At 43.9% G+C, this 27,809-nt stretch overlaps 1 protein-coding gene across 15 annotated transcripts in view; it reads left to right on the top strand.

Annotated features, from left to right (window-relative positions):
- Window positions 1-27,809, top strand: part of CAMTA1 (calmodulin binding transcription activator 1) — a 927,426-nt gene that overhangs the window by 798,977 nt on the left and 100,640 nt on the right. For all 15 annotated transcript variants that reach the window (XM_038376458.1, XM_038376466.1, XM_038376465.1 and 12 more), the window contains exons 7-8: window positions 2,272-2,412; window positions 6,761-8,613. In XM_038376458.1, coding sequence (XP_038232386.1) covers window positions 2,272-2,412; window positions 6,761-8,613 — 1,994 coding nt within the window. The remainder of the gene's footprint in view (window positions 1-2,271; window positions 2,413-6,760; window positions 8,614-27,809) is intronic.

A 27,809-nucleotide genomic window follows, 5' to 3' on the forward strand; every position in this document is an offset into this window, starting at 1 on the left:
CCTCCCACTGTGCTGTGGCTCAAGACTCCAGATGATGATGCTAGAGTGGAACAAGTTATTCTTCAGTCTTTATTTTGATCCCACACCCTTTTTTTACAGCTTGTGAGTCACCAATAGTGGAATGCACATGACAATCACTCGAAGAAGAAAAACAGTTAATAACCTGTTCCGTAACTGTTGTTCTTTGAGATGTGTTGCATGAGTCCGTTCCAGGACCCATCAGAGTTATGACAAGAAGGAACAGAGGGGGCTAGGGGTGGCTCTGCCCTTTATATCTGCACACAATAGCATGCACCAGCAGAGGAAAAGTGAAGAAGTTTCTGTCGGCTGTGCTCTGGGCCCACAGATACCAAGAGTGTAATGGGTATGTGCAACACATCTTGAAGAACAACAGATACAAAAGAAGTTAGTAACTGTTATTTCTCCATGTCCCCTGAAAGTGGGACAGTAAGTCATGGGATTAATCTGCAACAAGGGAAATTCGGGTTAGGTATTAGGAAAACTTTATAACTAGAAGTATAGTTATGTACTGGAACACGTTACCAAAGGAGGTTGTGGAATCCTGTCACTGGAGGTTTTTAAAAGCAGCTTGGACAAACACTGTCAGGGACGGTCTAGGTGTACTTGGTCCTGCCTTAGTGCAGGGGGATGGGCTAGATGACTTCTTAGGGTCCCTTCCAGCCTGACATTTATGTGGTTCTGTTAATTCAGTGATTCCAGGCTAAGGCTTCGGGGGCTTGAATCTGCAAGGAACCTTCTTTGCTGGAGTGTCCCAGAATGCTCAGCACCTTTAAGGACAAGATCGAGTGGCTTGAACCAAAAATTTCAGAAGCTGAATGGACAAAGTTAAGGGGAAAAGACTGTGATTCACCTTGCAAATGATCTTGCCAACATATAGGGCTTCTGAGAATCTAAAAACACATTCTAGAGTACACAAGGGACATTAAACAAAAAATATAAAGCATAGAGAAGTACTAGAGGAGATAAAATGAAAATAACTTTTGTAAAATACCTTTCTCTAACATATTTCACTGAAAGTAGCGTCTCATTTTGTTAGGTTGAGAAAAGCTATTTTATATGAGATTCTGCACCTGAAAAATTCCAGGATGAAGCTATAATTCTAAGAGCTAGTTTCTATGTCAACAATTCAACCATCCCATTGGCCTGACTAGCACACTAGCAAAGGGAAAGCTCACAAAAAAAGCTGCCCTCAACTTTTCTACAAATGACTTAAAATTTCCTGTTGCATTAGTAAATTGCTGGTTGGTGATTTTATATAAAACTATTTAACTCTACTTTCACATTACACAGTCAAAAGATAGCAGAATGCTGCTCTAAAACCTGAGCAGTTATTTGAATCAAACACAGACACTGCCATCCCCTATCTTTGCAGCTTACTAGTTTCTAATAAATATTAAATACACTGTCAGGAGAGTTCTCACCACTATTTTTTTTTAATCACTCACCTCGTTTAATGAACCCCTGCCAATAGGAAACTGAAATTCATTTCCTGCTGAAATCTTTTTTCTCCTTGGTGTGTGTTCACTGGTTTATTATTGAAAACTTGCTCATGGGATTAGGAAGAAACCATCTGTACAAATGCCATGGAGTTTGCACACAGATGAATGCAAAGAAGGTGGGTAAAATTTGCAACCTCATTCCCCAGACCAGGTCTTTGTTACATCATAGTTGTTATTGTTGGGGAGTACACTTTTATCAGGTGTTTTAAACTATTTAAATAAATATCTTACTAGGCAATTATCTTCACCAGTTCTTCTGAAGCTGAATCAGTTGTGCTGTACATTCGTTTTCTCTCTCACTCTCTCTCTGTGAGTAGTTAAATAGAGAGCTAGCCAGATACTGACTAGCAACTCTGGAACACTAGAGGCTCCTATAGCAATATCTGAGAGGTGGTGAGGCATTAGAGAAGGGGACTTTAAGTCAGGGTCCCTTGATTAGATGCCTGGCTCTGCCACTAACTTAGTGGGTAAGTCACTTAACCACTGGGGCTCACTTTTTAAAAATGGGAGTAATTATACCTACCTCACAGGCTGGTTGTGAGGCCTAATCCATGCATTGCTTGTTGAGATCCTTGAATTGAAGGGACTAGAAAATGGTAAAGTATTATTACTTAATATTGTTCTTTACTATTATTCTGCAGATCTGACAGCACTGTGAAGCCTCACACATGTTTTGGGGGATAGCTCTTAATGATCTGCTGCTGTTTTCTGACTAGCCTCTGATGGATGTTTTCTGCTGTTCTCTCCACAGTTCATGGCATTAAGTGGACTTGCAGCAATGGGAACAGCAGTTCAGGGTTCTCTGTGGAGCAGCTTGTACAGCAAATCCTCGATAGTCACCAGACCAAACCACAGCCTCGGACGCACAATTGTCTCTGCACCGGCAACTTGGGTGAGTAGCTGATTACGGTAGAGAGCAGACAACAGGGCTAAGTCCCCTTCTAAATCAGAACTCAAATGCATACCAAGAAACCCTCTGCATACAAAGATCCACTTCAATTTCTGATTTCCTATGAATGGAACTTATGAGCCACTGCTAAGAAACTACTGCTGATGTCTCCAAATAAGAGACAACATAGAGAAGGCTAAATGGGATCTTCACATATTTTTCTGTAGTTCAGCAGGGCCGCCCTGTTCTGCAGCAGATTACGCTCTTCAAGGTGACTGCTGATCTCATTCTAGATGTTTCCTGGAAAGGATTTTCCATGCTTCTGAATGTGGATTTGGGAGTCCTACTATGTTACTAAATATTTCTATCACGTGAGAATTACCCTTTTAGCAAAGTAAAATGACCCTTATTTGAGGGAATAAAAATTATGTTAGAATAAAAACCCCACTGGGTAGCTGAGTAAAAGTCTCGGGATAATCCATAAATTAGATGCTATCTGCTATGAAATGCTGAACTTCTTTCTATTTCCTTTTTATCTTCATGAGCTCTCAGATTGCAGCTTTAATCTAGGCTCAGCGTATTCTTTGTTGTGAGTTAACCATTAAAAATATTTTGCAACAAATTTTGAGATACCGTTAATCCAGGAGTAACTGATGAAGCCTCAAACATATTAAAGATGCAACATGGGTTTTTGAAAAATATGGACACTGTAACATGCGAGCTCTTAGAATTCATCATTGCCCTCTGCTGGCAGCTTCCTCTAGAAAGCATGCTGTGTCCTGGAGTTTGCTCAAATTGTGTTACTGACACTTTCTGAGTACCATAAGCCTTACTGTGCACTGTATGCCCATAGGGCATTTCAGGTGGTTAATTACAAGATAACAAAGAGTGAAAACAGTCCTCAGGTTTTTTTAGTGTTGATGGAAATAGTGAATGAAAATTCTTTCCTGTTGAGAAGAGTTCTGCTTTACTGAGATTGCCTGAAACAGCTAGAAGAAAAGGAGTACTTGTGGCACCTTAGAGACTAACAAATTTATTAGAGCATAAGCTTTCGTGAGCTACAGCTCACTTCATCGGATGCAGCTGTAGCTCACGAAAGCTTATGCTCTAATAAATTATTTAGTCTCTAAGGTGCCACAAGTACTCCTTTTCTTTTTGCGAATACAGACTAACACGGCTGCTACTCTGAACACTGTTCCTCGGACGTTCTTGTCAACTGCTGGAAATGGCCCCCCTTGATTATCACTACAAAAGGTTCCCCCCTTCCCCTGCTCTCCTGCTGGTAATAGCTCACCTTAAGTGATCACTCTCTTGTTACAGTGTGTATGGTGACACCCATTGTTTCATGTTCTCTATGTATATAAATCTCCCCACTGTATTTTCCACTGAATGTATCCGATGAAGTGAGCTGTAGCTCACGAAAGCTTATGCTCAAATAAATTTGTTAGTTTCTAAGGTGCCACAAGTACTCCTTTTCTTTTTTACGAATACAGACTAACATGGCTGCTACTCTGAATCCTGAACAGCTAAGAAAGTTACATTCTCTCTCATATTAGTGCTTTAGAACAAGAAGTGAGAATCTGAGTGATTCACTTTTCCAACTCATCTGCCTCATCCCTACCCCTTTTTGCTGCTTTGGTCAAGTAAAATGTACAATAAATTAATTGGTCTTTAGAGAAATTTGTCAAAGAAAAATACCGTCTGTGCTTCAGGTTTTTTTTTCCCCAGTCGTCTTATACAATCAAGATTTAGTAAGACTGATGACCTCTGAAATACCTACGTTTGGATTAAAATTCAACCCCTAAGGATCAGCACTTGATCCAGGCTTGCAGATCTGAACATGAATTCTTTTATTATGTTTTGTCTTATGCTAAGTCTGCTGCTTGCTTTGTAACCTAACAGTATCACTTTGCTTTACAGCAGCTTGCATCCTGACACACACATCCCCAATTTATTACAGTCACACTCACAATTGCAACTTGGAAGCTTCTCTCTAGTTCTTAAGAAAAGGAGTACTTGTGGCACCTTAGAGACTAACAAATTTATTAGAGCATAAGCTTTCGTGAGCTACAGCTCACTTCATCGGATGCATTTGGTGGAAAAAACAGAGGAGAGATTTATATACACACACACAGAGAACATGAAACAATGGGTTTATCATACACACTGTAAGGAGAGTGATCACTTAAGATAAGCCATCACCAACAGCAGGGGGGGGAAGGAGGAAAACCTTTCATGGTGACAAGCAAGGTAGGCTAATTCCAGAAGTTAACAAGAATATCAGAGGAACAATGCCCCTCTGCCATGTACATTGGCCAAACTGGACAGTCTCTACGTAAAAGAATGAATGGACACAAATCAGACATCAAGAATTATAACATTCAAAAACCAGTTGGAGAACACTTCAATCTCTCTGGTCACTCGATCACAGACCTAAGAGTGGCTATACTTCAACAAAAAAGCTTCAAAAACAGACTCCAACGAGAGACTGCTGAATTGGAATTAATTTGCAAACTGGATACAATTAACTTAGGCTTGAATAGAGACTGGGAATGGATGAGTCATTACACAAAGTAAAACTATTTCCCCATGGTATTTCTCCCTCCCACCCCACCCCCCACTGTTCCTCTGATATTCTTGTTAACTGCTGGAATTAGCCTACCTGCTTGTCACCATGAAAGGTTTTCCTCCTTCCCCCCCTGCTGTTGGTGATGGCTTATCTTAAGTGATCACTCTCCTTACAGTGTGTATGATAAACCCATTGTTTCATGTTCTCTGTGTGTGTGTATATAAATCTCTCCTCTGTTTTTTCCACCAAATGCATCCGATGAAGTGAGCTGTAGCTCACGAAAGCTTATGCTCTAATAAATTTGTTAGTCTCTAAGGTGCCACAAGTACTCCTTTTCTTTTTGCGAATACAGACTAACACGGCTGCTACTCTGAAATCTCTAGTTCTTGTTCAGTTTTGTTCCTAAGAGAATGGAGAGATTTACTGTTGCATTTAGTTTCAAAAGATTTGTTCTGAACTACTTTAGGTGACCTGATTCAGATCTTGTACATATAATAGAGAAGTTCCCCTTCAAGGGCAAGGAACAAAAAGATTTAGCAAATTATAGCAGCTACACAGCCACTTTATGATGTCCAGAAGAAGGAAGTTGTAATTGTAGCCATTAGCTATGGGGAGAAGGTTTCTTTACCCATTAGGTCATTATACTGTACAATAATTAAGGTTCTTACCTTATTCTGGGAAAACTGAATTAATTAGAGGAAGAAATATCAAAAATTCATGGGCCTTTCGTCTCAGAAAAAGCAGTCCCAGTGCCAGATTTTGTGGTGAAAAGACAGTCACTGAGAGAATCATTTACTCCAGCCAGCTTAATTTTGCAGCTCCCAGAAACAAGTGATACTCATCCCGTGACAGGCAAATGAAGGCATGACTGGACTAACCTCCTAGCCAGAATTGCTTTCTGGTGACCTTTCCTCACTGGTTTTTCATCCTGTGTGGTACTAATCACCAATGTACAAAACCTTTCAAGCTCCAAAATGTTTTAGTTGTCAGCCTGTGAACTGAATGCAACTGATATGAAGAGCTACATATTACAGTACTTCTGGGAGGAGAAAGCTTTCTCTGTTCTAATTTACTTTCTCTTTAATAATTTGGCCAACAACTGTAATTGGACAAGATAATAAGAAAAATAACATAGATGGCTGGATGATAGAGGGAATGGAAGTGGGATATGGAGTCTTTCAGCTCTAGATCATCATTTGGAACTCAATCCACATGAGCAGATACCAAGCCATCTGACAGATGGCCTGTGTGAAATGAGTCTGTGGTGTTTGTGTTGGAGTGAGGCTGGGAGTCTTTTCTTAGTTCCTAGTGGAATGTGGCCCACATCACACCAATTCGTCACCACAGCTGGCAGTAATAGGGGCCTGTCTCAACAGTCCGAACAGTGAGACTTGGGCACATACTGAACAAACCTGAGAGTGGGCACAAAGCCTGAACTCCCTCCTCATTTCTAGAGGGGGTGTGATCAGGTCAGGGGTAAAGCTAGCAGTGAGTGCTGTGTGTTTTTTGAGGGAAGGGGAAGGTGGTGTGGCTTGCTGTCATTGCATGTAGCATATCTGTTCATGGATGTAAAAGGAAGTTCAGTTTTCAGAGCTGTCAATCTGACACTGGCAAGAAATTAACTTTATTTAAAATCTGTCTGTCTCTCACACACTCCCATTCATACAGACACTCTCTCTCTCTTTCTCTCTCTCAAGTATAGTTATCCCATGTCATAATTGGAAAATAGCACAATTAATGTGATCTTCATTAATTGCACACGTTGTTTGTGTTTTCTAACAGGAGCAGGTAGCAGTGTGCATCACAAGTGTAACAGTGCCAAACATCGCATCATATCACCAAAGGTTGAACCAAGGACAGGTGGGTACAGCACTCACTCAGAGGTACAAAATAATGATGTCTCTGAAGGCAAGAATGAGCACAGTCATGGCAAGACCTCCAGCCGGGAGAAGAGGAATGGCAAAGTGGCAAAACCTGTGTTGCTCCATCAAAACAGTACTGAGGTCTCTTCCACCAATCAGGTGGAAGTTCCTGACACTACCCAGAATTCTCCTGTATCCATCAGCAGTGGATTAAATAGCGACCCTGATATGGCTGATAGCCCAGTAGTCACTGGTGTCTCCAGCATGGCTGTTGCCTCGGTGATGGGAAGTTTATCGCAAAGTGCCACAGTATTTATGTCAGAAGTCACCAGTGAAGCCGTGTATACCATGTCACCCACCACTGGCCCAAATCAACACCTACTATCCTCAGATGCTGCTGCACAAGGACTGGTACTGGCTGTCAGCTCAGATGGCCACAAGTTTGCTTTTCCTACACCAGGCAGTTCAGAGAGCTTGTCTATGTTGCCCACCAATGTCTCTGACGAGCTTGTGCTCTCTACAACTCTGGATGGTAGCAGAAAAATTCCAGAAACCACCATGAATTTTGACCCAGACTGTTTTCTTAATAATCCCAAGCAGGGACAGACTTATGGTGGAGGAGGCCTAAAAGGAGACAGCATTAGTACCAACATAAGACAGTCACCCACAACAGAACGTGGGTTCAATTTCAGTGCAGCCCTAACTAAAGAGATTAAAACTGAGGACACTTCTTTTGAACAACAGATGTCCAAAGAAGCGTTTTCCTCCACTTCTGCATCTAATTCTCTCACCCTTACTACAGGATCAGGTCTGCTTCCATCTGGAGGCGGTCTGAGCCCAAGTACCACCTTGGAGCAAATGGACTTCAGTGCCATTGACTCCAACAAGGACTATTCTTCCAGTTTCAACCAGACAGTTCAGAGTCCTCATGTTCACCAGACCCCTTCCCCTAGCTTCTTTCTGCAGGATGCCAGCAAACCTCTCCCTCTTGAACAAAACACCCATAACAACTTGAATGAGACAAGTGGCTCTTTTGTGAACACTTTAGGAATCCCCAATGTGAAAACAGAATCCTCCCAAACAACCTCTAATTGCAGTGGCACAGTGGAAACTAGAATAGAGTCCACCTCTTCTCTCCAGCTCATGCAGTTCCAAGCAAACTTCCAGGCTATGGCTGCAGAAGCTGAAGTTCCCATGGAGACCTCCCAGCAGGCAGAAGGGAATGAAAATCTTCTTAAATCAGGGGATCTTCAAGCCTGTAGCACAGAACACTACATGCAGCCCGAGGCCAATGGTGGTATCAGGAGTGGGAATAATCTCCCTATTCTCCAAGGAAATATGGTGCAAGGACTCTACCCAGTGGCCCATCCCAGCTTAAACAACTCCTCCAACATGGAGCTTAATTTGGACCATTTTGACATCTCCTTCAGCAACCAGTTTTCAGATCTTATTAATGATTTCATATCAGTAGAAGGTGGGAGTAATGCCATCTATGGGCACCAGCTGGTGTCAGGTGACAGTGCCGGGCTATCTCAGCCTGAAGATGGCAACAGAGCAACCTACAACCAGGCTGAAATGTGCATTCCTTGCTGCAGCCCTCAGCAAGCCAGCATGCAGCTCAGCAGTGCCGAGAATGGAGCCAGTACCATGGCATACATGCATGTGGCTGAGGTGGTCTCAGCAGCCGCAGCACAAGGCACCTTGGGGATGTTGCAGCAGAGCGGGCGCTTGTTCATGGTGACAGATTACTCACCAGAGTGGTCTTACCCTGAGGTAAGCTTCCAGCTTTTATTCATTAACAATTACTCACCCATCTTTAATTCCTTAGTTAATAAGGGCTCCAGGAGCCTTCTTGTTTAAACTTTGACAAGGCTTTTAAATATCTCCTCTTAGAAATAAGAGCATTTGAGGTCATTTTCATGTCCGAGTGATCTTTTTATTAAGCACCTCATTACCCTGACAAGGCTTCTTTCCTAACTTAAGAAGCATCAGAACAGAAATGTTTTGTTTCATTATAAAGCAAAGTATCTTCAATGTGATGCATTCCCAATGTTGCCTAGTTTATTTAGAAATGTTGTGCCTACTGCACATTGAGCCTGACACTTAAATCTGTAATTGGTTTTAATGTTGCCAATAGCTAAATATCTGGCCAGGAGTTCCTTTATTAGATTCAGTGCTTAACTTGGTTCTATACCTGATACAGGTACAATCACTTGAACCACAGATTGGAAATGCCAGCAACACAAACTCCTGTTTACATGAAAAATCTTACTGTTGGGTGAAAAATATTCAGCCTTGACCATTATAATGAATAGACATAATCAAACTGGGTCAGGTGTAAAGAGAAATTGTCCTTCAGAGAAATTGTCCTTCAGTATAAGTGAGCTGTAGCTCACGAAAGCTTATGCTCTAATAAATTTGTTAGTCTCTAAGGTGCCACAAGTACTCCTTTTCTTTTTGTCCTTCAGTAGTTTTCGGAGTCTAGACTTGGAAAATTTTCTTATGGGCTCATTATTGGGATAAATGCAGCAGTTCAAGAAAAATCAGCTGTGCTCTAATTGTTCAGAACTCTGGTGAATTGTATCTCAATTATTGCATGTCCATTGTTTCTGTGATCTAAAACCACTAGAGTGCATCTAGACTCTGAAATCTCTTGATATGGAATTGTGAGTGGGCAGGAGGGAACACATCTGGGGTGAGGAGCAGAGTAGTTTGCCTATCTTTCAGTGAAATGACCATCTGATGACTCCCAAGACAAAGCTGTTAAGGGAACAGGTAATGGATTACTTTCCTAAAGCCTTAGAATTGCACCTGTCCGGTGAGAAGGGATTTAGTATAATATAAGAGCATTCATACTTCAGAAAAGAGGAGCTTTATGATTGCAGACCGTGCGAGGGTTCAATCAAAATTAAATAGATGGCTACTTTGAACTGTCAGATTGCATTCAGGCACACTTCTTCTTAATCCAGCCAGTTCTCATCCTGAGAACAGCCGATAGTAGCAGTCCAGCTACAGATCAGTGTACAGCTCACATGCATAATACAAATGTAGTCAACCACTTATTACAGTTCAGTCCCAATGCTATACAGTACATCTCACATGTTGCTAGAGAAATCTGGAACTTTCTAGAATAGGAGATGGATGCCTGTCAAGGCCTAAGGCCAAACTTCAGTCAATGGGGGTTCGGAATAACTCTACTTCTGAGATAAACTAATCAGCAATTGATTATTGATTACCTGCCATGTACTGTTAGCAGTAATTTACTATTAGCTGATCCCCAAAGAGAGATTGGAAATCCAGCATGTTTGTATCTGGATGTTGGGTTTTTTTATTCACTGAGAATCATCCCTCATAGTGTGATAAAAAGCTGATGTGGCAGGGCCTGTGGTGAATATTACTGGTATTTTTAAAAAACTGGTTATTTATTGGTTTAATACTGTACAAAAGCACAATAACATGTTGTGTAGCAACTAAACCCCTCTGAAAATCAATGCCAATAAATAAAAGCATCTGTCCTTTTGTTTGTCTTTAACCAACAGGTAAATAGCTCAATTTCCATGGGAAGTGTTTCCTTTCCATGCTAACCAAACAGTAACAGAGTTTTAGCCCCCTGTTTGTGGGGAAGATCTGGCAGAAAGGACCAAAAATACAATTGCCCCTCCCTTGTAAGCTCCATCATCATGATCCCATTGTGATGAGAGCTGCCAACTGTGCATTTTACCAAAATAGAATCTGAGGTTCTTCACAAATGAAGTCCATCAGTGTGAATGGAGCCTGCCTTGCACAGGAGAGACTAGGGGGTAGATTGGAGATGCCAAGCTGTGGTGCAGGCAGGAGCAAGAGGCAAGCCCATGCAGTTATGCCAGAGGTAAGTGTTTTATTAAGAATAACATCAAGTGAATCCGAGAGTCAGCACTGCTACCTAGTGTAGTGAGACCTACACCTGCACAGCTCACCTGCCTTAGCTTCATGAACATTTATTAATACTGAAGAGCCCAATGATCCTTTGCCATAAACTTTAATGGCGGACAGGGAGCCAACCTGAAACTCTGAGCCTGCTATTCTACCTTGTTCAAAAGACTTTCTTGTAATATATTGTTGCTTCTTTTCTGAATCTTCATTTTCTTTTTGTTATTTCCTTTGATGTTAGGCTTGTCCTTTTTGTTTTTTGGCTCTGAACTGGCCGTTTTCCTTCATTTTGATTTCATTCTCTTTGTTTGTCTTTGACATGATTTCCCCATTTTTTAGCTCAGGACTGACCTGAGGAGCCATTTAGCCATTCAGAATGTCTTGACAAAAGTGACCAAACAGACTGTTCTCTTCTGAACCTTTGGATTTGTCAATGGTGTTACTATACATCTCATTGTGGATCCCAGTTTGGACCATATGAGGTCTTGGTCTATGGAAAGGAAGCTCATTCTCCTTGACTTCTGCAGCAGCAGCCTGCAGAGCTGTCTGATGAGCTGGAACTTTTAAATGCAGAGTGTAACCACCGTCTTTGCTGGGAGACTCCAGTTTGCATTCCCCAATGAGCTAACTTTGTTTTCACCTTCCACAAGTTCCGTGCTCTTGGTGGCTGTCAGATCTTTTACATTTGCTGCTGAATCCATTGCTATGATTACAGTTTTCAGGGAGCTGCTCCTCCTAGCAACTGGTGGCAGAGGTGGAACTTTGTTCTCAGCACAACAATGATCAGACATTGGCAGCTCTGTCACTGTGTCTAGAGTGAGCCTCTTTTTTTTCCCCAGTTTTTTTTTCTACAGAGGAATTTCATTCTTTCTTTCTTTTTCTCTAGCTGTCACCATGTTCTGTTCTCTCGATGGAAGTGAGAACAAGGAAAAAGTAGCTTCTGGCACTGTCATGTTGTGCCAGGCAGGAGCAGGGCACACACAGAGGCCCATGTGGTCACATCACATCACACAGGAAATTGCTTCAGTAATAAACCCAGAGTGAGCAATAGTCAGCACAACCGCCAAGCATAGTAGATCTACAAGCCTAACTCTAAGGATATTTCTACACTGCAGTGTAAGCCTAAGTTAGTAGAACTCGAGTTTCCAGACCCCAGGTTTGTTAACCTAGGGCTGGAGCATCGCATCTACACTCATTTGTAACCCCAGGTTAGGAATTGTTGAACCCTGGGTCAACCTGGAGCCTCCAGCATTATACAGGCCTGAGTCTAACCATTCATATCCCAGACGTCCAAAATATGGCCACTCAAACCCTTTGTTCACAAGTGCAGTGTGGGAAAACTTGACAACCCAGAGGACAAATAAAGGCACCCTGTGGGATTGTGGAATACTTTTGGTGGACTCCCAGAGCACGAGTCCAGTGGGACTGTGTTTATACTGTGAACCAATAGGGCTTGAACCCTGGGTCCCAGCTTGACTCAGGATCAGACACTCCACCCCTGTGGAGTTCTGAGGACCTGGGTCCAATCCCTGGTGTGTATGTAGATGGAAGGATGGTTAGGCTTGAGCCTGAGCTTACACTGAATAGTAGACATATCCTAAGGGCCTGCCAGCTACCCATTCACAGGAAGTAGGAACAATCCCGGTCTTGCACTCCCTGTCTGTGATCTCTCCTGTCCTAGCAGCAGCACTAGTAACCACCTAGAAGGATGCTGCAACCTTCCAAACGATATGTTGTACCAGTGCTCGGGCACAGTATCTCTCGGAGCTCCCACCGAGGAGGTGCAACCCTCAGCACCATACCAAGGACTCATTATATTCATGAATAACATTGAAATCTTTGGTTTCAGAGTAGCAGCCGTGTTAGTCTGTATTCGCAAAAAGAAAAGGAGTACTTGTGGCACCTTAGAGACTAACAAATTTATTAGAGCATAAGCTTTCGTGAGCTACATTCGTGCATCCGATGAAGTGAGCTGTAGCTCACGAAAGCTTATGCTCTAATAAATTTGTTAGTCTCTAAGGTGCCACAAGTACTCCTTTTCTTATTGAAATCTTTCTGAGACCTTTCTCCCCATTGCATGTTCTGAGAGTTTCCTCCATTCTTTCAGCTCAAGTCCATGTGTCCCCCTGCTTTTCATTTTTTCCAGTAGGATTTCTGTGGATTTCACATCTCAGAAGGTTCATTGTTCACCTTTGTCTGAGCTGGAGAATGGCCAACATTCCTCTCTGCACCTGCTCTCCATACTGGCGGACTGACTTTTCTCTCGGCTTATGTAGAGAGCCTAAAAGATCAAAAAACTCATCTCTTTTTCATTGCAAAGCCTTCTTTTTTAGCTGCTGTCACGGAAACCTTTTTGTAATCTAATTGATTCACTAAACCACCAGTGATCTCTCTCCCTCTCACAGAATGTGGTGTTATTTTCCTTTGAATGATCCTCTAGGTTTGATTATTCTATGGCCAGAATCACTGGGGACCAGTTTTCAAGCATAATGTTGGGTCCAGGATTTCTTCTTAATTGGCTAGATCCAAAGCTGGAGTGTATGGTCACAAATCTTGATTCCCAAGCAGCTCAAAACATCACTTCAGATGTTAATTTTCTTTACTGATATACAATATTTGTTATACATAACTGCTGAGATATGGAGAGAATTATTTTTCTTGCATTTGTACCCACTGGGAACAGGCCCCAAACTGCTATTCTATTGCTCCTGTGCTGCTTTTCCTGTGTTTCAGATTTGTAGGGATTCCAGACAGTGCACTGCAGAGTTCACCTTATGCAAGAATTCTAGCACAGAGCTGTCAAGAATATCTCTTTCTTCTGCTTCTGAGGGCATTCGGAAAGGCCCCAAGCCAGAATTTGTGTTAGTTCATGTAACCATGGTGGCATTATTATCCTAAGAAAGCCTTGTTGGGTTTTCTTCATTTTAGGCAGGTTTTTCTGAGGATCACACAGACAGGTGTGCTGTATGATCCTGGCACAGGGCCCAGACCATTATCCCATTTAACAAAGAACCGCTCAGAAGTGCATCTTAATTCTGTCCTTTCTGGTGCACTTTACGTTTTTGCTTTCTGGTGTTCATATCCCTTGGCTGACATAATCACATCATAAAAATATTATGTACTGTGCACTTCACATTTATCAGCAACCCATTAGCAAGTTTTCATTGTGAACTGAGTGAGAAAAGCCATAAAATTAACTTTCTGCATCTGCAAAACATACTCTGCTTTGGGTCCTAGGAATCTAGGATTGTTGGGTTCATTACAATAATCATTTTAGTTTTGTTTTACCATTCCATTTGCAATTAATATTTCCTTGGAAATGAGTTTCCACAGACACTGAAATGACTGTGCTTCAATGTATGTGGTAGGATTTACCTTGTTTGGATTCTCAGTGGAGCTGGAAGAGTTACCAAGGTGAAAATCATTTTTCCCTGAACACAAATTGCCTGCACCAAGCTTTCATAATAAATGTTTCTGTTGGCCTAACACAATAGAAAAAATGCTTTGCTTTCAGGGCCCTTGCTTCATAACTTCAGTGAGATTAGTCACCCATGAAAGGAACTCTTTAAACATTGGCAAAAAGAAAAGGAGTACTTGTGGCACCTTAGAGACTAACAAATTTATTAGAGCAAATGCATCCGATGAAGTGAGCTGTAGCTCACGAAAGCTTATGCTCTAATAAATTTGTTAGTCTCTAAGGTGCCACAAGTACTCCTTTTCTTTTTGCGAATACAGACTAACACGGCTGCTACTCTGAAACCTTTAAATAGTGGATAAACTTAAACCCTGATGCTAATAAAAAGTGTAAACAAATGTCACCTTTTGTTTTCTTATGGCCTCTGTGTCCCTCCTGGGAGTTTGATGATCCATCTTGTTCTTCCTTTTTTATTCTCCAATTCCTCTTTCACAGGTGCCATCTCCCAAAGACTTCTGAAGTCCGGGGAAAGACTCCCACTGATTTCCATGAGTTTAGATTGAGGCCTTAGGGAGGAAGTATTGAGGGATCACTGGCAAGCATATCAATCTCAGGCTGTTTGATCGGGATATTATTACAGGGTCACAGAAAACTCCCCACATTCTTCTTTTCTTTTTCTACTGTCATTGTTTGTTTTAAACATATGATTCTCCTGGAGTTACCAAGAGCCCAGCAGTAACACAACGAGAGACAATGAAGAGTCGTGTAGATAACATATTGCAAAGTTCAGTTCAGGTGGATTAACTGTAAATAAATGGACCAGATACATTATTTTAGCTGAGTTAAAAATCCTCCAGTCTCTTTCTGCCAATCCAAACGTATGTACATGAGCTCCTAGCATCTCAGTCATTCTTTGGTGTGTTCACAAGCAACATGGCTAGAGTTGGTCTGGCCTGTTATCCAAAAATGTTGGGGAAAATCTCAGAACATGAGTGTCAGGGAACCCCCCAGAGTGAACTGTGCAGATGCTTTCTGTTTAGACTGGCAGCAGGGCCAAGCAGAGAAGCTTCTGAGCTCTTTAGCCAGACCCATCAGTGTAGGCCAAGAACTGTGGAAAGGGCTGAACTCATCTGAACCAGAGGAAAGGTCCTAGGTCAAGTCAGGTTCACTTGATCATCTCTGAATATGAATTCATGTGATTCGCAGCGCTTAATTTGTGCTGGAGCCCAGCACCCCTAGCTTGGCAGTTAATAGCCCCGGCACCTCTGGGCTTGTCCCGTCGGTTATGAAAATAAAAAAAATTGCTTGAGCCCCATCTCCTCTTTCATTAAAAAATTAAGCCCTGGTTATTAAGGTACTCTCTTTACCTGCAATTTTTTGTGAGCGCCGTTAAGAATGAAGCCAGAGCTTCTGTCATGACAGTCATTCCGCTGGGCAGCTGGAAGACCATGCACAGTTGCTGATCGAAACAATCCCTCCTTTGAACAGCATTTAGAGAGGGAAAACTTAGGGGACTTAACAACATAGAGGACATGTAAACAGTGGCTCAGGATAGACAGGGATGGTGGAGCCTTGGTTGTGCCCCTGAGCAATCTCGGATGATGCAGGAAAGATTCAGACTCAGACATGCAGGAAAGCCTGCTGTGAGCCCATCACCACTCTGTTATAAAATGCTCTTTTGCTGTAATTAATTTAAGAAAATCAAAAAACTTCTGACATGAAAAACCATTTATATCTTAGTAGCACCAGCCAGCTACAGCAGTGGGTAAAATGCATCACTCTGGTAGTTCAAAGAGCCTTAGGGAACCCTCCTCCACTGTAAATGCTGTCTGTTCTGTCCATGCTGGAAAGGGAAATTCTGAAGCAAAGGTGATAGTAGGTGTTCTCATTTACCCAGAATGACCTTCCAGCTATCAGCTGTGTCCCAGCAGTGCCAGTGTCTGGGCTCTGGATACAAAACTGAAAGAGCTAGCTATGCTTGTGGACAAACAGAATCCCCTCTTCCTACTGAGCTAGATGGCCACTCACCCTATGTCATGCTGTGTCATATGTAACCTCAATTGTAAGCTCCTTGGGGCAGGGACTAAGCCTTATCCTCTCAGTAAAGCGCTTTCTACAGTTGTGGTGCTGAATACAAATACTAAGAGTATGGCTACACCTGCAGATGTAGAATGCTTTGAGTTAAACCAGCCTTCGTAGAGCGCAGTAGGGAAAGCGCTGCAATCTGTCTACACTGACAGCTTCAAGCACACTGGTGTGGCCACATTTGTGGCACTTGCAGCGGCATTGGGAGCGGTGCATTATGGGCAGCTATCCCAGCATGCAATTTAACTGCAACATGCTTTTCAAATGGGGGGGGTGAAGTGGAGTGTGACAGGGGTGTGTGTTGTGTATATGTGGGGGGAGAGAGAGTGGGTTGGGAGGGGTGAAAGCATGTCAGCATGCTGTCTTGTAAGTTCAGACAGCAGCAGACCTCCCGCACCTCCCTGCGTCTCTCTCTCTCTCTCATACAGAATTCCTCAGTAATGGCTTGCTTTGTTTCGGAGCTGGCTGTCAGAAACGGAACTTTCAAAGGGCATATTCACATTCCTAGGCAAGTTCAAAACAATGAGAAGAGTGGCCACTTGACTTAACGGGATTATGGGACGTTTCTGGAGGCTGATCAGAGCGCAGTAGTGCAACACCTCGTTCACACTGATGCCCGGGCGTTTCAGCCACTCCACAACAAGTGTTAATCTTCTCGACAAGGTGGAGTATCAGGAGTGCTCTAGAGTGGAGTCAGAGCGCTCTACGTGCCTTGCCAGTGTGGACGGGGAGTGAGCTAGGGTGCCCGGGGCTGCTTTAATGTGCTCTAACCCACAAGTGTAGCAGGCCCTAAAAAACAGGTTTCAGAGTAGCAGCCGTGTTAGTCTGTATTCGCAAAAAGAAAAGGAGTACTTGTGGCACCTTAGAGACTAACTAATTTATTAGAGCATAAGCATAAGGCCCTACATAGTAACTGAGCCCCTTTAAACTGTCCTCGAGAGTCTCTCCTGAAATTTCGCAAAAAGAAAAGGAGTACTTGTGGCACCTTAGAGACTAACAAATTTATTAGAGCATAAGCTTTCGTGAGCTACAGCTCACTTCATCGGATGCATTTGGTGGAAAAAACAGAGGAGAGATTTATATACACACACACAGAGAACATGAAACAATGGGTTTATCATACACACTGTAAGGAGAGTGATCACTTAAGATAAGCCATCACCAACAGCAGGGGGGGGAAGGAGGAAAACCTTTCATGGTGACAAGCAGGTAGGCTAATTCCAGCAGTTAACAAGAATATCAGAGGAACAGTGGGGGGTGGGGTGGGAGGGAGAAATACCATGGGGAAATAGTTTTACTTTGTGTAATGACTCATCCATTCCCAGTCTCTATTCAAGCCTAAGTTACTAGAACAGAACGCCACTAGCCATCACCTTCAGCCCCCAACTAAAACCTCTCCAACGCATCATCAAGGATCTACAACCTATCCTGAAGGACGAGCCATCGCTCTCTCAGATCTTGGGAGACAGACCAGTCCTTGCTTACAGACAGCCCCCCAATCTGAAGCAAATACTCACCAGCAATCACACACCACACAACAGAACCACTAACCCAGGAACCTATCCTTGCAACAAAGCCCGTTGCCAACTCTGTCCACATATCTATTCAGGGGATACCATCATAGGGCCTAATCACATCAGCCACACTATCAGAGGCTCGTTCACCTGCGCATCTACCAATGTGATATATGCCATCATGTGCCAGCAATGCCCCTCTGCCATGTACATTGGCCAAACTGGACAGTCTCTACGTAAAAGAATGAATGGACACAAATCAGACGTCAAGAATTATAACATTCAAAAACCAGTTGGAGAACACTTCAATCTCTCTGGTCACTCGATCACAGACCTAAGAGTGGCTATACTTCAACAAAAAAGCTTCAAAAACAGACTCCAAGGAGAGACTGCTGAATTGGAATTAATTTGCAAACTGGATACAATTAACTTCGGCTTGAATAGAGACTTGGAATGGATGAGTCATTACACAAAGTAAAACTATTTCCCCATGGTATTTCTCCCTCCCACCCCACCCCCCACTGTTCCTCTGATATTCTTGTTAACTGCTGGAATTAGCCTACCTGCTTGTCACCATGAAAGGTTTTCCTCCTTCCCCCCCCTGCTGTTGGTGATGGCTTATCTTAAGTGATCACTCTCCTTACAGTGTGTATGATAAACCCATTGTTTCATGTTCTCTGTGTGTGTATATAAATCTCTCCTCTGTTTTTTCCACCAAATGCATCCGATGAAGTGAGCTGTAGCTCACGAAAGCTTATGCTCTAATAAATTTGTTAGTCTCTAAGGTGCCACAAGTACTCCTTTTCTTTTTACGAATACAGACTAACACGGCTGCTCTCCTGAAATTTGCCACTGGAGGGCAGCACAGGAACAGCTAAATAAACTTGTATCTCCTTGGAAAACAAATGCAAACATACCTATGCATCTGATTACTAAAGAGCTCTTCTGATTTATACAGGAGGCTGTTCCTTGTCCCTGCCTCAGTGTGAGAGGGATGGGAGATACTCCCAGTTTCTGTTTATCGGAACCCAAAGAATCTGAAAAGAATCTCTCTTTAAAACCACAGTCTAATACTGAGGAAGGACTTGAGGATTTTTTACAGAGGGTCATTGACCCCTAGCTCAAGTAGCAGGCTGCTGTACAGATTTTGCCCCCAAAATGCAAGGTCTCTATAGACCCTTCTCTAATATAACACAGGTAATGTTGTGCTCCATGCTGCTACCTTAAACATAAAGCTGGAGTGGATGAAACTTTGTTGCTCTGTATTTGCCAGCTGATTAAAAAACTAAGCAGAGTTAGGACCGGCTGGTGCCTGAATGGGAGACTTCCTAAGGAAAAAGGGGTTTGTAGAACACACACATCTTTTGTGTAACAGACTTGCGTAGTAGCTTCAGCCTTCAGCTATGAGTGATAGAGAGAGTAGATTTTCCTCTGGTTTGATAGGAAGTCTAGTTGCTTTGGGTTACAGGGGTCCTTTGTCATTTGTTTGCTGGAATTCTCCTCTCCAAAACAATCCTTCATCTGACTGATTTGAACACCTTTCTCAGAAATGCTAGTAATGATTACTTTAAAGCAAAGATTAAATGCAAACAACTTCAGTGCAGTATTGTTAAGGCCGAGAATGCAAAAGCGTAAGAATCAGGAAATTCAAAAGTTAAGGTGCACACATCAACCTGCTCTCAAGCATATCACACCTGGGACATCTGTATTTGTTTGGTTGACTATTAAATGTGTGCCTTGCTATATTTCTATACATTGTATTATTACTTATTATGTGTACTGGAGTAGTGCCTAGACGTCCTCATCACAGACCAGGACCTTCTTGGTTGGGTGCTGTGCAAACACCACAAAAACACAATCCCTGCCCCCAAAGAGTTTACAATATAAATATAATAATACAATATAAAACTGCAACCCTTGCAGTTGCTAGAGGAACTTGAACTTTTGACTATGTTACTTGTAAAGTGCTGAGACCACCATCTAACTGGAAGAAGCTATTGCAATGTCATTTTCTCTTGAACTCAGCTAAATCTTGCCCATCACACCCACCTCTGGGAAGAATATTTTTTCTTAGGTAAAACAGTAACACTTTTCTAGCTCTGACTCAGATCTAGTCTCCCACCTTTACAATCAAATTCTGCCTCGTCTGCACATGAAGAAATCTGTAGGTACCTGGCCCTGAGACAGGAGATATTATTGCCAGGCTAAGTGCATGGTGTGGTACACCAATTGGTCACTGGATGTCACTATTGCAGCTCACAACTGCAGCCAAACCCTGATCCCTTTTTCAACAACAAATATGCTGATTTGAATGCAGTGAATATTATTGTGAGGGTCTAAGTACTTGGTGTGGCTCGGTGCATGAACATTTGGAATCTGTTGTGGGACTGACAAAAAAGCTGGCAGGATACAGGCTAAGGAATCCTGCTTAGCTGAGTGATTGGGTGCTCTGCCTGTCTGGGTTGTGAAACACCCGAGTAGAGCCAACGGTAAAGTCCATTTTTCAGTCATGGATATGAACGTAGAGGGTTTCTGTGTCTAGGAGAGGGGGTTCAGCTGGTGCTCGCAAACCTACTTGGCCCAGGTGACAGACATAAGAGAAGGAAGAGAAAAGAAACAACTGGGCCTACACTGTGGAGAGATGCGGCTGCCCAGCTTATGCCCTCAACAGGAAACCCTGTTTGCTGATGCTGAGGGAATGTGGAGGTGGAGTGGCCCCTGCCAGAGGGGAGTGCTAGTTGTGGCCCGTTTTAGAGTGAGTGTGATGGAGAGGGACCTTAGTCTGGGGCTGCACGATCCATAGAGGAGGTGCTTCCCACTAGAGCACAGGAGGGTGGAGAGAAGATGCTCCCCGGAGGTCAGTATGCACTTTGCTTCTCTTTGTTTCTGGTTGCTGTAGTAGTTACACAGTAACTGCTCCTTCCCATGGGTCACAGTGGAGTTTTCAGAGATGTGCTCATGAGGGGCCATTACTGGGTTCCCACTGCAGCAGTGTGTGTGTTGGGGATGAGGGAAGCACAGATCCTAAAGGAGGTATTCAAATGTGCTGAATGCACATAAGGCATCAGTAGTAAGCCTTCAGCCCTGACCTGGGCCAGGCCACAATGACTCCTTAACATGTCTGAGCTGGTATAGCCAGACTGGGCCCTTTAAAAGGGGCCCATGCGTTTTATTGCCACTAACTCCAAAGGAGAAGAAAAGAAAAGCACACTACGTGCATGGCTCAGGACAGTGAGTACGCTTTGCCTTCATTCGGGGGGCCTGGCTGTCAGCTCCCACCATCCATGACCTTTGGCTGTTTGCTGTATGCCCTTCCTCTACACCCTTGGCTCCTGGGATCCACTCACCCACCCATATGGACTGTAACCTGAAAAACCTGTGCTCCGGGTCTCTCCTCAGGAGTCCCACAAACCCTATATGGTTTCTTGGGAAATAAAATAAATGACTATAAGAGAAGGAAGCAAAGTTGGGAACAAGGCAGCTAATGACGCAAGTGGTTTTCTTCCAAAGGATTCTGGGATGATTGATACAGAGAGGCCTGCAAAGGGTGTAACTCCTCCCACAGCCTCACACTAGCCCCCTACCCTCTTGGCTCAGATAGCTGATTTGATTTTTTGGGTGGAGGGATGTAATAGAGTTGGATGTTGAACTACTGCAAATGTGTGTGCATGGGGCAAGGAAAGGTGTGTTTCTGGGAAAGGTGAAAATGTGAATGGAAGGGATTCTGAGACTCAGGTGAGTTATTAAGTGATCTTCCAGGACCAAGAAAAGAAAAGAGGAGTCAAGATTCCCCTGCCCCTTTCCTTCTGCTCCCTGCTCCACTCACTTCCCTTTGGCCTGCTCTGTGCTTATTCCACTGAGATGTACCACACTGACACTTTTGCCTTGTCTTTGATGGCATTCTTTCCTGGGCAGAATGAGCCAGTGGGTGTGTGGTGGAGGTGGAGAGGCCTCTGGAGTCACAAAGCCTAAACTGGAGGAGTATGAGAATACACAGTGCATTTTCTAAGGACCACATTATTTCCAAGACACTTGGTGTTCTCAAGCGGTGATCCAAGGGGCACAGCTGTTTGGGTGCCTCTGGTAACACATTTGCCATTGCTCCTTTCATTGAACCTTAAATTCAGAATGTCTGGAAATTTAGTGCCTTTACTTAGAGAGAAAATCGAAACATTCTCTGAAGAGATAAAAAGGTGGACTGGATTCCTGAAAGGCGAGGTGAATTTTTGTTTTTTAATTTTCAGTTTTAACTCCAGATTAATGACATTTCTTGCCTGAGAATTTCCTTAGGGTTTTTAAACATTGAAGATTTGCTCAATGAGGGGATCTTGGTAGAATGAGATTTCTAGCTTTTTACATGGGATGTATTATTATTCCAATTTATAGCTGGTGAAAATGAGAGACAGAGAAAGAGCACTGACTCAAACAAGTCGCTTCACCCCTTTGTGGGACAAATTCAATTTTGGGAAAGTGCCATAGAATTGTCCCTGCTATGCTGAATCTGGGCCTATTCTCAGTTTTCCTATTTGTAAGTACGTGGCAGCAGGTACAGTGCTTGCCAAATACTCCCCTGGAGCAAACCACTCCCTTTCAGTGTGAAGCCATTACAAATAAACTTGAGGAATAAATGCAAGAAGCAAGCTCACCCCCAGACACTTTGACTAAACAGTTCCAGAAAAATTTTACATAAGAACAGCCGTACTGGATCCGGCCAATGGTCCATCTAGCCCAATATGCATCTTCTGACAGTGGATGGTGCCAGATGCTTCAGAGGGAATTAACAGAACAGGGCAATTTATCAAGTGATCCGTCCCATCGTCCAGTCCCAGCTTCTGGCAGTCAGAGGATTAAGGACATCCAGAGCCTGGGGTTGTATCCCTCACCCTCCTGACTAGTAGCCATTGATGGACCTTCCTCCATGAACTTACCTAATTCTTATTTTGAACCTAGTTAGACTTTTGGTGCCCTTCGTCATCTCTTACCCATGCTGAACAGCCCCAGTCTTTTTAATCTATCCCCATGTGGAAGCTGTTCCAGACCCCAGTCATTTTTGTTGCCCTTCTCTGCCCTTTTTCTAATTCTAATATATTTTTGAGATGGGGTGACAAGGTGTGAGTGTACCATGGTGTGATGAATTGAAGAAACTGCCCACCAGCATGGCAAAGTTAAGGAGATCCTTTGGGCCCAGCTAGCCCCATCCTATTATACCTGCAGCCAATTCCAGGCCTGAAGGGGGTAGAAAAGGAGAGACCGGGGCCAGGTCAGTGCTGACTAGTGAAGAGGCAGGAGCTAGCTACCACCTTACCTGATAGGAAAGACCAGTAACCTGCCGGCCAAGGCAGCCACCAAGGAGCACTTTCTGTCTCCCAGTCAAGGGAGACTGTGGAAGAGACCTATTAGCCTCTGACAACTGAGTAACTAGGTGACTGCTACCCAGAGACATTGTGGCGTTTGGATGCACCAAACTTACAGATGCCATTCCTGAAAGAGCTGGTACCACAGCAGGGCCCAAGATCCACAAGAGAGCACCATGGGAGACAAGCCACACCAGCAAATTGAACTATTGGGGCCATGCCCCAAACTGAAGGGACTCTGGTACAAAGTAGCCTAGAGCAGTGGATTTAGACTTCCTGCTCGGAGTGCCCCCTGTTCAGGGGTCATCTCACTCAGGGCCCTGGGCTGGGACCTGATAGAGTGGGAGGGCCTAGGACCACCTAGCCCCACTGCCTGAAAGACTGAGGCACCTTGACCAGGGAAACAAGGAGCCATCAAGCATGCCAACCACTAGGCCACTTGGCCGTCCAAGCACCCTGTTACATATGGATTTACATAGCAGCATTATATTTTCTATCTTATTGGCTATCCCTTTTTTAATAGTCCCTAACATTCTGCTAGCTTTTTTGACTGCCACTACAAATTGAGCAGACATTTTCAGAGAACTATCCATAATGACTCCAAGATCTCTTCTTGAGTGGTAACAGCTAATTTAGACCCATCGTTTTCTATGTATAGGTGGGATCATGTTTTCCAATGTGCATTACTTTGAATTTATCAACATTGACTTTCATCTGCCATTTTCTTGCCTAGTCGCCCAGTTTTGTAAGATCCCTTTGTAACTCTTCACAGTCAGCTTTGGACTTAACTATCTTGAGTAATTTTATGTCATCAGCAAACTCTTCCACCTCCCTGTTTACCCCTTTTTCCAGATCATTTAGGAACGGCACTGGCCCCAGTATAGATCCTCGGCAGACCCTGCTATGTACCTTTCTCCACTCTGAAAAATTACCATTTATTCTCTACCCTTTGTTTCCTATCCTTTAACCAGTTACTGATCCATGAGAGGACCTTCCTGCTTATCCCTTGACTGACTACTTTGCTTAAGAGCCTTTGGTAAGGGACCTTGTCAAAGGCTTTCTGAAAGTTCAAGTACACTGGATCACCCTTGTCCACATGTTTATTGACCCCCTCAAAGATTTCTAATAGATTGGTGATACATGGTTTCCCTTTACAAAAGCCGTGTTGACTTTTCTCCAACATAAAATGTTCATCTGTGTCTGATAATTCTGTTCTTTTCTGTAATTTCAACCACTTTGCCTGGTACTGAAGTTAGGCTTACAGGCTGTAATTTTCAGGATCACCTCTGAGCCTTTTTTAAAAATAGGCATTACATTAGCTAACCACCAGTCATCTGGTGCAGAAGCTGATTTAAGTGATGGAATACATCCCACAGTTAGTAGTTCTGCAATTTCATATTTGAATTCCTTTAAAACTCTTGAATGAATATCATCTGGTCCTGGTGGCTTACTTCTTAATTTATCAATTTGTTCTAAAAACTCCTCTGTTGATACCTCAGTCTGGGACAGTTCCTCAGATTTGTCAACTAAAAGGAATGGCTCGGGTGTAGGAATTTCCCTCACATCCTCTGCAATGAAGACCAATGCAAAGAATTCATTTAGCTTCTCTGCAATGGCCTTGTGTCTTCCTTGAATGCTCCTTTAGCACTGTGATCATCCCGTGGCCCAGCTGATTGTTTGGCAGGCTTCCTGCTTCTAGCATAAGTCCACAGCTATGACATTTGCAGCAGATTGGTTTGGTTTAGCAAAGTAAGGGATCACAATGGGAAGCTTATGTCAACCTGAACAATGTCAGAAACTAGGCTCTCCATCAGTATTTCAGGTACCTCTGGTCTTCAACTCCACTTTCTTATCTAGGGGAGGAAACCCTTCTAAGAAGGAAAATATCTGGATGCAGCAGACTTAAAGGTACTTTCTACACAGCACTCCAGGCAGGTCATTAGGTGGCAATGACACCCTGATTTTGTTAGAGCATCTCAACTTTTGGATGGGCTCCCATTCCCCTAAATATAACCTTGCCTTCTCTGCAGTAATTTATCTACTGGATAGCTGTGAGATACTTTGCAAGCTGAAAATCCTTTCTGCCTTCTCCCCATATGCCTGTCCAGGCTGTTCCTCTGGAAGCGTAGGGCCTCCAACAGAGGTGCAGCTGAGGAACAGAGCCAGTGCAGTTCCCTCAGGGCAGCTAGGAAGCACTGAGCTCCTGAACCAAAAGGACCAGGTAAAGAGAAGAGCCCCATGGCTCTGCTTGAGGCCTGAGCCACTGGCAGTTGGCTCCCTCTACTGATTGCCAACATAGCAGCCCTGAAGCAGACAGATCCAAAACTGAAACTCAAGCGCAGGGCTTCCACTCCTGGGTCATCAGGAGTCTCAGCCTCTGGCACCAGAGACAATCGTTGTGCTCTGCTGGCCATAGCAGGTACATGGAGATAAGGCCTCAGAGAGAGCTACATTCGGTCCTTGCCAGAGGATCTATTGCTTCCAACACAAGGGTGTTGAGAGCTAGGGAGTGGGGGATGTTAGAGTGAAAACTGAAGGGGCTACTTTTGGATCAAGCCCTGACTGGCCCCATGGCCCAAGATGGCTGGGGAAGTTGCCTGTTCTCTGCATGGCACAGCAGTGCTACTGTGAACTTGCAAGAGATGTTTAGATGCTTAGAACAGGGGCTTGGGAATCAAGACTCTTGGGTTCCAGTTCCAGTCTGAGCTCTAGGAGGGGAGTTTGGTTTGGTGTGATAGAGTGCCAGGAGCAGAGACCATGGCTTTATTCTGTATTTCTAGAGCACCTTGTACCCGCTCCATGACTGAGGCTCTTAGGTGCTTCTGTGACATAGATAATAATAATACATCAGACTCCTTGGTTCTATTATGAACTTTGCCACTTACTGTGTTTGTCCTCGGACACATCTCTTCCTCTCTGTGCCTCAGTTTCCTTATTTGTACAATGGGGATTATACTGATGTGTCTTAAAGGGAGTTGTGATGCTGAATTAATCAATGTGTGTAAAGCACTTTAAGGTCCTAGGCTGAAAGGACCTGCAGAAGGACAAAGCGTTGTTACTGGGGCGTGTCCGAAATGGAAGTTCAGGTTTCCTGGAGCTCACTTATTCCTCACTTATTTGCTTTGCTGAGCCATTATCACTTAGTGCCATGTGTACTGCATACCTGTTGCATTTTATATACAAAACCTCCAATATCACTGGCAGGTGCTTCAAACTGCAGCTCATATAGTGCTGCAAAAAACAACTGAGCGTCCCAGAAGCCATTTGTTCTCTGCAGAGTTGCCCATAAAGCTGTCATTTTTCACTATCAGCATTATCTGTGAAGGGGTCAGTGCGGCTTTTCTCTGGTCAGAGCTAATACAGTGTGGTTGAAAGAACAACACTGGTGCTGCTTTTCACTACTGTGCATTACAAGGCCACATCATTAACTTGATTTTTCCCTCCCCCGATCAGATGTGTGGCATAGACACAGTGCTCTCTGGAGCCTCCACAGGGAAAGCGGAAAGGTCTGAAATAGGCTTGACCCAGATTTCTAAAGTCACTGGTGGGAGACACCACGGGAGCATATTTATCTGTCTACTTGTTTGTGTGTCTAGATACTTACACAACACCATCTCTGTGGAACCCAAGTGTCTTAGTATCTGTGTCCTTCCTCATCCAGCTGCATCAGCTCGATCCCTAGTTCAAGGTCCGATGGAAGCTGCTGGTGATTTGCACACATGTCTCTGCCCCATAAATGAGCCAGATTTCATTTATCCTCCCCCAAGTCCACTTAAACTCCATGATCTACCCTCAGTTCTGGTGTGTGGCATGGCTTAGGATGTGACGTGTTGCGTGCTCTGCTGTGTTCGGCGGGTGACATTCCACTATCATTAGGAGGGACTCAAGGGTTCCCTATTGTTTCTGCAGAATAGACGGTGGCAGTCAGGGCAGCCAGTGCTTAAAGTCATCTGAAAAAGGTGGGAGTCTGTCATTTTCTACAGAAATGAAAGCAAATCACATCTGCCTGTTCCCCTCCCCCCATCAATTCTGCCTCCAGCCCCACTTCTGCTTCTCCTGCAGTTCCTGGGGTTCTTCACATCCTTCTCCTAGGTCTGTGGGGAATGCAGTGGGGTCCCCTCTCCCCTTCTTGGGCTGAGTGTTGCAGGGAGGGAAAGGAAAGCGGAGGGGAAAGGAGCAGAAAAGCCCTCCCCTTACACACAGGAGGGAAAGGAGGGAGCAGAACTACCCTCAGCATCTGTGCTCTGTTTTGCTCCCGTCTCACTCCCTCAGCATCTCTGATTGGCTGCTTACGCCCCAGGAGGCAGGGCAGAAAGGAAAGGAGCCAATCAGAGGGGTTCCTCCCCATCCCCCAGGCAAGGCTAAATGTGTGCGGCTTAGCCACCTGACTTGAGTTGTAGAAGTTTTGTTTGCGTGTCTGCAACCCATTTCAACCAGGCACACATTAAGCACTGAGGGCAGCAGAATGCAGTGCAGCATCTGTTGCAGGGGTTGTGGTCAAGTCAGTGAAGCACAGCACATGGTTATACCTTTGGGAGAGGGGTGCCGGAGGAGCGAAGAGAAGGAAAATTGCTAGGGGACTAACCCTGCACCCCAGGGTGCGATCAGAGGCCCAAGGGTACTCTAGACAATCTGATCGTGGCACTATAAAGGCCTGAGGCAACGGGACCCTTGCTAACCCATGCAGTGATA

Source organism: Dermochelys coriacea, chromosome 18 (genome assembly GCF_009764565.3).
Source record: "Dermochelys coriacea isolate rDerCor1 chromosome 18, rDerCor1.pri.v4, whole genome shotgun sequence".
Classification (NCBI taxonomy): Eukaryota; Metazoa; Chordata; order Testudines; family Dermochelyidae; genus Dermochelys; species Dermochelys coriacea.